This window comes from Alosa pseudoharengus, unplaced genomic scaffold (genome assembly GCF_046254945.1).
Source record: "Alosa pseudoharengus isolate Yale_2024_CS ecotype anadromous, Long Island Sound unplaced genomic scaffold, YU_APseudo_1.1 YU_APseudo_1.1_scf_22, whole genome shotgun sequence".
NCBI lineage: Eukaryota > Metazoa > Chordata > Actinopteri > Clupeiformes > Clupeidae > Alosa > Alosa pseudoharengus.
Window position 1 is genome coordinate 1,609,276 of NW_027468680.1, and position 12,500 is coordinate 1,621,775.

At 42.0% G+C, this 12,500-nt stretch overlaps 1 protein-coding gene across 1 annotated transcript in view; it reads right to left on the reverse strand.

The window, feature by feature from the left end:
* The window catches only part of LOC143139469 (receptor-type tyrosine-protein phosphatase N2-like), a 67,322-nt gene that overhangs the window by 6,802 nt on the left and 48,020 nt on the right, over window positions 1–12,500 (reverse strand). The window contains exons 17-20 of the mRNA XM_076300057.1: window positions 10,537–10,610; window positions 9,984–10,061; window positions 8,018–8,137; window positions 3,227–3,390 (exon numbers count right to left, since the gene is read on the reverse strand). Coding sequence (XP_076156172.1) covers window positions 3,227–3,390; window positions 8,018–8,137; window positions 9,984–10,061; window positions 10,537–10,610 — 436 coding nt within the window. The remainder of the gene's footprint in view (window positions 1–3,226; window positions 3,391–8,017; window positions 8,138–9,983; window positions 10,062–10,536; window positions 10,611–12,500) is intronic.

A 12,500-nucleotide genomic window follows, 5' to 3' on the forward strand; every position in this document is an offset into this window, starting at 1 on the left:
CCTCCCCCAGCTTTGTGAAGCTGATGTTTAGCTCCTTCACAGCCTTCCTGTATGTTTCATAAGAGCCGTTTAAGAATTTCTGCCTGTAATCTTTAAACATTGACCGGATGTTAATGTCACTGGGCAGATACCTCCTGTTTGGGGCATGCTCTTGCCTATAATGGCTTATTGACGGATGGAATGACTCTATGTGTTTGAACATGGGAGTCAAGTCCATCTTATTGCTGGGGGCATGCCTTCCCCTCCGCTCTTGTGGTGGGGCTAGACCTGAGGAGTCAGTACTACCAAAAATAGTCGTGATCAGCCAATCATTCTTTGGGTGGTATCCTAGGGTGGATAAAAACATAAATTTGCAGACCTCATGTCGCTGGCCCTGGTCATCATGAAGGTGATATTTGTGTGACCGCTTGCGTCATCATGAAGGTGATATTTGTGTGACCGCTTGCGTGTGCTTGGGCCCCCTGTGGTGTGTTGCTTAGTCTGCTCTTGCGATAGCATGTGGAAAATAAAGCTTTTCCTATCTGAGTAGGTCATCTTCCAGTATGCATCCCAAATTACTCTCCTCTGGCTCTCTGTTATTTTACTTTTTAATTAGGCCACAAGGCTTTCTAATCTGTGGGGCCTTTTGGTTGTCAGCCAAAGATGCCTCTTGAAAATTAATGCTGCTCTTAACATCATCATCACCACCATCCTCATCCTCTTCCTCATCACATTCATCTTCTGGCACATACGTCACATCACATTCATCCCCTTCATCCACATCATCATCCTCCTCCTCATCACAGTTGTCCTCAACTTCTGCCTCCATTGAGGCAAACAAGCTTTGGAGGTACTCTTTCCTCAACGTCTCATCCTCACTATCTGAAGGTTTGGGGGCTCTCTCATGACATACTGCTAAATCATAAAAGAAGAATATGATTTTCTCATAAAGCCTTAGTATGCAGATATTGTATTCATCTTGTATATCTATGTGCATTAATAGATAGAACTAGAATTCCCTAGAATTAGATATTAAGATATTATATAATAGGCTGTAGGCTATCAATGACTATGTAGGCAATTGTTAACATTTATTAGAATAGAATATACTCTTTGTGTAGCCTGCTCCCATGAAGTTACACCATCAACCCTGAATCCATCAGAAAGCATATTAAACACGGCATGCTGGTAATGTGCGCTCCTGGTCCTGCAGGAAGCGCTATTGCAATTTGAAACGGTAGGATATGCGCATCACAGTGAGTAGCCTAAACGTTGTACGAGTGCGGACTAGGCCTAGAGCGTAAGAAATTCAGGGTTACCATTTTATTAAATAAATATATCAGAAAAATTAAACTTAGCCTATGCGTTTGCATGAGAAAAAAGTTATGTTGTTGCATGAGATCGTGTGCCCTGGGTCACGTCAGTGACTTGAGACCAGCCCCTCTGGCTGTCAGTGACATTCATTTTATTATAATTTTATCCTACAGTGACAACTGCAAAGCAAATATTGGAAACGTAGCCTATCTACACAGAAAAAATACTCTTGCCAATTAAATCCCAACCTAGATCTAACCGTTAATTATTAACGTCAAAATAAGTGACTGCCAATGTAATCATTGAGAGTAGAAGATATGAACGGAAGAAGTCGACTGATCTCGATGGTCGTTTCGCAACCCATGACCTTTCAGCTTGAACTTCATTGGCTATCAATTAGACAACGCGATATTTTACCTAAACCATGGGATGTAGCGTGTGTAATGAGAAGTAAACAACCGAGATAAAGTGACATTTAATTCAAGACCGTCCTTCCTTGCAGGCTGCAGGCGCTACACGGCTCTCCTCAGGAGATCGGCTAGCACTAGAATGCTAAACTAACAGTGACTTTGCTCCAGTCGACTAACTAAATGTAATCTTGTTAACTTCTCAACAATTGGACTAGCTGCCTGAAACGAAAATAGCTTAAGAAATGAAGGCAACGGGATCGTATTTGGATTATGACAGCATTTCCAGACTGGATAGATGCTACAGTCTTCAAGGGAGCAGGTAGGCTAAAATGATTTAATATGCTAGCGGCTCGCTAGCTAGTAGCCTAGTGCGAGGCTTATGATAATTAATAGATGTAGGTGTTATTTGACTGGTTAGTTGTTCATATGTTATCCATCTTCCTTACCGTTGTTTGGATACTTGCGTTTCAAAGCAAGTTCCACCATGGTTTTTCCTCGGGATTGTGCCATGATGTTTGTGTCAATTTACAATATATTTCTAGCAGCTATCATGTTTGTGGTGTGTGTGATGGAATGTTTTGGATGGGGCTACTAGGCAGACCGCAGTATCTGCGTCAAAGCCAGGTAAACACAGGCAGAACGTAGTATCTACACTGCGGTTAGCCTCGGTATTAGGTTGGATTTCATAGTTACTGCAAATTTGACATAGTGATTTCTCTAAAACGGGACCCAGTTGGACCAAGAGTTTTTGTCACAAGACAAAGGAGGTGTTATGAAGCCCATTTTCAGTCTAAACTCAATTTTGACCAAATATGTAGTTACTGCACTTTGCCTTTGTAGGGCAGAATAGTTAGATAATATTGCAATAAATTAACAACCACAAAGCATTTGCTGAGTCTCACAGTTCAGAAAAGGTAAAAAAAAGTGTATATTTCAGCACTCCATGAAATTATGCAGAAGTGGTCAGTGGTGTCATTCAGCTAGTTAATCTGAGATAAGCTAGTTATATTGGTCATTGTAATGGCCAGCTATATCATCCTTTTTCAGGACAGTTTGGGCTACCCATATCTGGGAAAGTGTGATGTGATCATATCTGCATATTTCTTATGTCAGCCTAGATATGTGCGTCTCATGATTTTTTCCCTTCATATTTTTTCCATTTATGTCACTAGGAAGTATGCCAGTAGAAATGCATATTAATATCTGTGTAGGTGGGATTTTGTTTTGGTCAGATTATTTTTAAATTCCTAAATGTTTGTGGGTGTATCCTGAATGCTTTGGCATGCTTGACATAATTAGGCCCTTGGGCTAAACTATTTGGGGAGCCCTGTGCTAAGGTCTCCCTGTGCTATGTAGCTTGAATGCTCCTCAATATAAGCCACTGGAGGAAAGCAACAGCTACATGAATACATGTAAACATAAATGTGTGTGTGTTCCTAATGTAACTTGACTTGTAAAGTGGAATCAAATAAAGTATATTGTGTGTGTGTGTGTGTGTGTGTGTGTGTGTGTACTGTATGCACCTGCGGAAGTCGAGCAGGCTCTGAGTCTCCGGTACGTTGCTAGGTAACCAGGTGTGGTAGTGGAACTGGGAGACGGTTCTACTCTCGTTGCTCTGCATGTTCTTCAGGTAAAAGCTCCGCACCAGGAAGTCCTCACACCACACATGTTCTGACACCAGGTTGACCTGAAACACACACACACGCACACACACACATCAATGAGGGGCATGAGGAGGCTTCGTTTTTACGCATCAAAAAATAGTTCCATTTTCAATAGACAGCGTCTTGGTTGCTAGGTAACCAACATTCCAGATCCCTCTCCAATGGGTCTTTGTGGTTTTTCGTATCTTCGTTGAAAGACATTGTGAAATAAGGACAGCCATTTTCACCCTGTAGTTGAAACGATTGAGCCCGAAGGCATAGCTACTGATCCAATATAGCTGCCCTTTGGTTGTTCTAATGGTGACATAAAAATCCTGCAGTATTGGATGCTGGATGCTCTTTCCGATACAGTCCAGTTAGAGCACCTGGATGAAGATGCACTCTCTGCCCGCTTGACTGTCTGTTCCTCCTCATCAATGCAGAGTGTTAAACCATCAGAGAAGGCCCATGAGTAACAGGGGCAAGGAAAAACTCCCTAGAATTGGAAATACATGTAGGAAGAAACCACGAGCAGATCCACGACTCAAAGGCCTGACCCATCTGCCTAGGGTCAGTACAGAACAGTAAGGTCTGTTTACATGATAAATGAATAAGTTAGTTAGGTGTAGAGAAAGAGAATAGAACATGGTGTTTAAAGCCACCTGAGGTGTATGTTACAAAGAGGTGGGATGGCTACATATCCAGTATGATAATGCATGAATCCTATTTAGGGTCAGAAAGTTCAAATAGTCCAGTGTAGGAAGTGGATTGTCCATGGGAATTAGGAGTTGTCATAGGGCAAGTGGTGGGTCGCTAAGGGCCAGGAATCCGGGCAGGGGGACAGCAATAGGCGAGGATAGGGCAGTCGTAGGGATGGGACTTCAGGTAAGATGAGGGCCAAACACAAGGATGGCTGATGACTGGTAAGGGTATAGTACAAGTGAGGTAAGGGGGAAGAAAGAGAGATACACGGCTCTATCTTGCGTCCCAGCGCAATTGACTTTGTATACTTGCGCTTTTGTCTTTCCCATTTTGCAGTCAGCGCATATTGGAATTTTCCCTCCACAGGTACATGCCTCTAAATTATGGAATTCGATTGCGCCCACGGGGGCGGTTCCGGCGCAAACGTTGATATTTTGCAGTTTAAGAAAACAATTCCGCCACAGACCAGGGGCCTGTACTACGAAGGGAGCTTAACCTACCCAGATGTAACCCAGGGTTACTTTGTTAAACCGGGGTTGACAAAACCTGGTTATCATAAGTGGTGTTAATCGGTACTACGACGCTGATTATGAAGTTGATTTGTTGAGCCGGGGTTAACCTCATTGGAGTTTGTGCGCGTTCACATAAAAGGGGCGGGTTGCAGCGCAAGTCACCACTTTCAATGATGACGCGATCACCTTATTTTACGGATGAGGAATGCACAATTATTATGCCAAGTTATGAGGAATTAAAACCCACTCTACGACAAAAATCAAATACGTCGGCAGTGAACAAAGCAAGGCAAGGATGTTGGCAACGTATTGCAGATCGGGTAGCCTAAATGCCTAAAAGTTAAGTTTTTTTTCCACATAGTCTTCAAATATGTGTTACGGCGGATTAATAGCTTGCGGAATGTATGAAATGAGTTGAAATAATTAAATTGCCTATTTTGAGTTCATAGAAAGGCCTACAGATGCAACACAATTCAGAAGTGGGCATATAGATTACAGTAATAGGATAATTGAATGTTTAAGTAGCCCCCATTGACTGATTTAGTGTATGCCTAACCATTGCCAAACGCACATGGCAGCAGGTGAAAATGAAACACAAACACATTATTCAGAATAGTGGTTTATATAGTCATAACTTGCATTAATATTTCTTAATTATGAAAACATGTAGGCCTAGTATGCTTTTTGCCTTCACTTGGCCTCTGTTTTACAGCTAACAAGAAAAAGGTGTCTTTGAACACTACTGTAAGGCAGTACAGTAAATACAGTATTCTTGCTCAGATGTTCAGCATCACCGATTAGATGGAATAAATGAATGTCCACGTAAAGGCATTGCTATGACGGGTGACATTAGAGACTTCTGCCTAGATCATCTGACAAAGATAACGAATTCCCTCGGTTGACAATCTATATCTTCATATATATATATATATATATATATATATATATGGCGGTCTCTAAAACCCCTCGAAGAGAGCACCTCACGATTTGCGCTCCGATGTCGTATGGATCATCCAGGTACGCCGACATTGTCTCGAATTGTTAGTGGAGGGGTGGTACTTATAAAGGGTGTGGTTAACGGAAACCTCGGGTTAACCAAGAACATAACCTGCTCGGAGCAGGTTTGAGATGCAGCGTAAATTGCCATGGCAGCATACCTAGGTAAAAACATATCCACCTTTCGTAGTACGGGTTAATCGGGAAGTTATGCCACACGTGATCAAGTTACTCTCGAAGTTACCCAGATAAGCCAGTAACCCCTCTTCGTAGTACAGGCCCCAGGAACTCCCTGGTCTAAAGTCTGTGGCGCAAATGCAGATGCTATTTTTAAGAGCGCATGCATGACCACAGGCCTGCATTAATGAATGCTTTGCACACCAAAACATTCAAAGCCTTGATAATATTTGTCCATTTCCCGGTTTTGTTCGTGCATTGGTGACCTAAATATTTAGTAGCCTATATACTGTAGTACAACATCTACATGCAATATCTTTACAACAACAACGCCTAATTACGACCTATTAATTTGGACAACTTTATACAACCCTATACAGCCTAAAGTTACCTTTAGGTTTGTCCCAATTTACCGTTGTGTATTAAACATCGCGTGCGCTTTAACATCAACCTAAGCATTATTCCAGCTGCGCTAAGGTTTTAAGCATCATAATTTTGCCTACCTTGTTGTAGCCCATCTGAAATAACTCCAAGCTTTGCTATGTTCCCTCCATCCTTTCGTTATTTTCAAAAAACATTTTATATCCATGATGGCCTTGAAGTCTTGAGTTAGTGAATTAGCTTAATCAGCTTTTTATGTGCTGTTATCCAGCAACCACAGATAGTACAAGAAAGCAGCAAGTATGGCTACAATTTCTGTAGTTGCTGCATCCATTCATTGTTATTCTCTCTCCTGCTCAAACAAATGTTGTGCGTGCATTAAGTTGATGATAACGTGTTTACAAACTCTATTTTACAGAAAATATTGTAAATAGCCTACTGTCATGCAGTTAATGGGATACTGTGCAGAGTTGAAAGTTAGGTCAACTTGGAAACTGTTGAGTTGCCTGATGGTAAGGAGCCATGCTTGGCCGCCTGTGATGCGCAACGCGTACTTCGCTCCTCTCTCTACAACGTAGTTCCCATTTCTGTAAACCATACATAATTTCAAAGAAAAATATTATCACTATTAAGATGTGAAAAAATAGGCATAAATCTAGCGTACACATTTTCACGAATAACGGATGTGTTGATGACATAAATTAGGAAATATTATAGGACTTAAGGAGACGTGATGTTGAACTGCATGCCGATGCCATTTAACCCAAATGCCCCAGCGGCAGCACGGGAGAAAAGAGATTAACTGACAGAAGATATGCATTGTCGATAGGGAGGTAATGTTAGATTACATTGTACATAGCAAAAATATCACCATGCATTCATAACCTCGTGATTCAGTGAGAGTGATCACAAAACATCGGAAAGTATGTCTTTGTGACAATTCTGTATTACATTTTGTCAAGAGGAAAAATCAATAGCTAACTGTTCCCAACTGAACAGTGACTATAGCGATGTGAACGCTCTTGGCTGCGCCTGGCAAATACGCCACCATAATAGCAATCAGCTATGGAACAAGCGTGCCTGTTGTTAAAGGGAATGTGAGATGACGCTCTGATTGGTTTATTGCACATTACGCCCAAACCACACCCATGATTAATGTAGCTACTTCATACCACCCCATTTTAGATTTGCGTCGGGCGCAACAGTCAATTATCCCGCCGGTAAATAGCATCAGCGCCCAAGATCGATCCGCCCACAAAGTGACTTGCGTTTTGCGCAGACACTTCCGTTTTAGACCATTAAAATAAAACCCATAGAGTGCATTGCTGTATGTCTATTTTCTTTCTTTTGTGACACTACTGTGTTATCTGTAACACTGGCTTTGGCAACAACAGTCCCAACAATCCAAACAGTCATGCTAATAAAGCTCCTTTGAATTGGAAATTCGAGTGGATATTCCAACTCATGGAATGTCTCTGCCAGAGCCTTATAGATAGGGCTAGATATATATTGGGTTATATATAGAGGCTTATAGATAGGGCTCTGGTCTCTGCCAATTAGAAACAAATAAATAGTTCCATAGAACCCACTTGTTGTATAATTCTCTTTAAAAGGCTAGGGATGATTATCCTCCTTTTCCTCCACAGACAGGCCTCGGACCAGTGAGAGTGGGTCGTGTGTGTGTGTGCGTATACCTCATAGATGTGATAGAGGATTTGTGTGTGTGTGTGTGCCTCATAGATGTGATAGAGGTTGTCTGTGTGTGTGTGTGTGTGTGTGTGTGTGTGTGTGTGTGTGTGTGTGTGTGTGTGTGTGTGTGTGTGTGTACCTCATAGATGTAATAGAGGTTGTCTGTGTATGTGTATGTATGTGTGTGTGTGTGTGTGTGTGTGTGTGTGTTTACCTCATAGATGTGATAGAGGTTGGATCCTTCATCAGGCCAGTAGTGGTAGCACTGTTTTACTCCACCTTCAGTTAGCGGCGTCAACATCACGATTACTACTGCACCACTCTCCCACACCATCTACAGGAGACACACACACACACACACACACACACACACACACACACACACTCATACTTCAGTGAGGTGCAACACACAAATACACACACATACACACATGTAACAGAGGTCGTAATTCGTCCGCCGCTTACAGCCCTCGAACCCGCCACCTCCACACACACCGGCATGGGAGTGGAACGCTCTAATCCTAAAAGCCCCGGCTCCCAACTCAGCGGTTAGAAGCATTCTTAAAGCGATGGTTCTGAGTAATTTCACCCTAGGGTCCTTTGCACCATGACCCCGAGCCAAACACCCTCCCAGAACCTTTTTTCCCTTGGTCGAACCCTGGTCGAGTAGCGCGTCGACATTTCTTCCGTGATTTGGGAAAAGCCCGTAAAAGTCCTGGCAGGAAGCATGCATAAGGATGTAGATCCAGGAATGCACTAATATTTTGTTCGTAGTCCAGTTTGCAACAATTATTAGTTAACACTAAGTTGTAAACACGTTGATGTAATCGCTTCCTGCCAGGACTTTTACGGGCTTTTCCCAAATCACAGAAGAAACGTTGACGCAGCGGTATAGTAGCAGATGCAGAGGCAAGTGTTATTTAAATAAACTCCTGGTGCACTTACAAACTTTCTAATGCCTCGTTATTGGACTAAAGGTCATAGTTGTACTACTGTAGAAGTTTCGTACCATTCAGGGCATTATTAGTAGGGTAATTTACGAGATAAAAGTTGGTTCCATCACGACTGCAGAACGTCATTCGTTTCTGACAGCGCTACTCGACCAGGGTTCGACCAAGGGAAAAAAGGTTCTGGGTGTTTGGCTTGGGGTCATGGTGCAAAGGACCCTAGGGTGAAATTACTCAGAACCATCGCTTTAAGGTTAGGGGTGTGGTGATTTACACAGGCAACTAGCATGCTAGCTCAGTTCACCTCCGTTACACACACACACAAACATTTCACTTTCAGTCAAGGGGGTCACACACACACACACACACACTAAGACCATTAGGAACTAGGGCTGTCACTTTTGTGAAAAAATCCTGTTAGATTTTTGAGACATAAGTGTTCATTGAATCGATTGTAAAATCGATTTTTTATGTCTAAAGACGTTTCCATTTTCAACGCCAAACATAGGCCAATCCACAAACAACTAACAGGCATTAGGACGAACGTAAAGAGGGCGCTTGTAGACGCAAGCCAGCAATATTTCTGATGAATTATTGGCGTGAAGTTGTGTGCACAATGACAAACAGGAGTGCAACATTCTCGAAAAACAATAAGCCGAGTGGACTGCCATTACATCAGTGACAAACATGACAGCAGGTTTCAACGTAGCTGTGTCTGTGTTTACGATTAGAAATGTCAAACAAATTTCGCCTACCTAGAACTTGATTTAATTGCACAGTTTGCATAGCCTACCGCTTTGTTCTTCTCTATAGTTTGATATGCCAAAAATCCAAAGTACTTCCACATCGAACTCCTCAAGTTATTAGGGCCTATCACTTGTCTCTATACATGTCGCACAGGTTGATAGCGTTGTCCTCCATTTTTTGGCAAAACACGAGCTGCAACAGCAGCTGATTGAAACAGCTGTTTCCGGTGCGTAAAATTGGTGGGAATTTTCTTTTTAGCTTTCGCAATGCTTACTGCACTTCGGAATTCTTTTATATTCTTATATTCTTGTTTGTGAATTTTGTTACATCTATCCTTTTTATTTGTTTAATTCGTTTAAAATGAATAGTGTACATATTTGGTTAAAATCGATTCCCTATTTTAGTTTTCGAAACTTGTGTTGTTTGGTCCAATCGATTGTGCAATCGATTTTCGAACGTAAAGTGACAGCTCTATTAGGAACAAACCTGCCAGAAGTCAGCCACTGTGGATGGCAGAGGCCCCTGAGTAGCGATATATGCAGGATACCGCGGATCATGGTCCATCTGAGAGAGAGAGGGAGAGAGAGGGAGAGAGAGGGAGAGAGAGGGAGAGGGGAGAGAGAGGGAGAGGGGAGAGAGAGAGAGGGAGAGAGAGGGAGAGAGAGGGAGAGAGAGGGAGACAGAGGGAGAGAGAGAGAGAGGGAAAGATAGGCAGAGAGAGAGGGAGAGAGAGAGGGATGGAGGGAGGGAGAGAGAGGGATGGAGGGAGAGAGAGAGGGAAGGAGAGAGAGAGAGATGGAGGGAGAGAGAGGGAGAAAGGGATTAAGGGAGAGAGAGGGTGAGAGGGAGGGAGAGAGAGGGGGAGAGAGGGAGAGTGAGAGAGGAGGAGGGAGATTGAGAGGGAGTGCAACAATTTAGCAGTTTCATAATGTGTCCTTTGTTTATGTTTCCTTGTGTGTATGTATGTTTGTGTGTGTGAGTGTGTGTGTATGTATGTGTGTGTGAGTGTGTGTGTGAAAGAGAGACAGCAAAACCTTACTATTGGGCTGGCATTGATATAGTCTGATGTTCCTTGGCTATTTTCCAAACGCAGAGTAATCCTAGAGTGATCATCTGAAAGCACACACAAACACACACACACACACCTTGTAAGACTGTGCAGGTAAAGTTGACACCAGGTATGGACGGGTGATATCAGAATGAGATCCTAAGCTAAACTAAGCTTAGCTAAAATAAGATAAGGTAGGTTAAACTATGATAAGTAAAATACAGGTAAGCTAAGTCAGGCCAAACTGTGATAAGTAAAATACAGGTAAGCTAAGTCAGTCTAAACTATGATGGGCCCTATCATGACATTCTAAAGTGCATCGTCACTCGTCAAAAGTCTATTCAAATTTAGTAGGATGCCCAGTTCACATTGGGAGGGGTTTCGTTCTCAAAAGTGGAGCGCATGGCGTAACAAGGTGTTCCTAGGTCTTTTAATCAGTCATATGGGTGTGTTTGGGGCGTAACATCATTTTAAACCAATGAGAATGACATCTGTCATTCCCTTTAACGGCGCAACGCGCGATATGTTAAACCATGCTTTACTAAAACCTAGCATAGCCTTCACGCATTTGCACTCATCTATTATTTGAACTCATTGGCAAAGTGAAACTAACTTCACCAAGGGGTCAGTCAACGACAAGACAGTTATATGCAGTTACTTTCACTATTGACTGACAATGGGTTACCATCGAAAACATAGGCTGGAAAAAGCAACACTTACCCTAATGTTGCTCAAATGACTGAATAAAACAACATTTATCCTGCAGGAGTTGCTTATATCTCGTGACAGTGCGTCTTCAGCTGTGCTCCATACATGTCTCTCGCCTCTCCCCTAATCACTTTTAACCGTCATTACCAATTTGCAAATGATGGTGAATAACTACTCATCATGAGATGTACAGTATTTCGTAATATCTTTATTTTAATTATGTTTCCCATTGTAATCGTGCAATTTAATGCTTTGCATGGACGTGCGCTGGTGTGCGTTCATGAATGATAGAAGGATGGTGCGTGCACCTGCCAATATGACTGTTGACATGAGCTCTTAAAATAGCATATGAACAACTCGCCATTGACTTCTGACCAGGTTTAGGTGGTGTATGATAGCGATTTTTAGACAATGCGCCAGGTCCCTCCCTAGGTTGTTAATTGCCACACCCCTAGGCGCAATGCTTAAAAAATAAACGTGCAAAATACCGAATTCAACTTTCCGCGGGTGAATCACGAGTATTACGCCATGCGCTGGTGACCCAAAATACAGCCCGATAAGTAAAGCTAAGTCAGGCTAAACTATGATAAGTAAAATACAGGTAAGCTAAGCTAGGCTAAACTATAATAAGTAAAGTATAAGTAAGTAAGGATTGGGATAAATGCATAGACCAAATTTCCCTCACGGGATCAAAAGAGTAGACATGGATTTCTATGCAACGTCACGGAAACATGCGTGCACAACTAAGAGGCAGAAAGCAGCATAGAACAGCATAGAGCGTGCTCTTCATGAAAAAAATAAAATGAGTTTTTGTGCTGAAAACTGCACCAATTCGAAATCACGATGATTAGAGAATGTTCAATATGTTCAATATTAAACGGAATGCATGCCTTCGCCAAAAAAGACAATGTTATATTAATTATGCAAATGAACGGCAAACTCTGAATTATAGTCTCAAATGAGATGTTATTATCATTGAGACAACAGGGGTATACAAAAAAATTCCGATTATAGCTTACAGCAGCCGACTATTTAGGTTTAGTTTATAACTGTTGTGGACGGCCACCAAGCGTCTTCTGCCTCACGGCTGCGCGCGCATCTAGTTTTGTTGGTAAACGGGAAACCCGTCTATATATATATATATATATATATATATATATATATATATATATATATATATATATATACATACATACTATACTATACTATATAAGTAAGCTAAGAGAGAACTTAAATAGAACTAAATG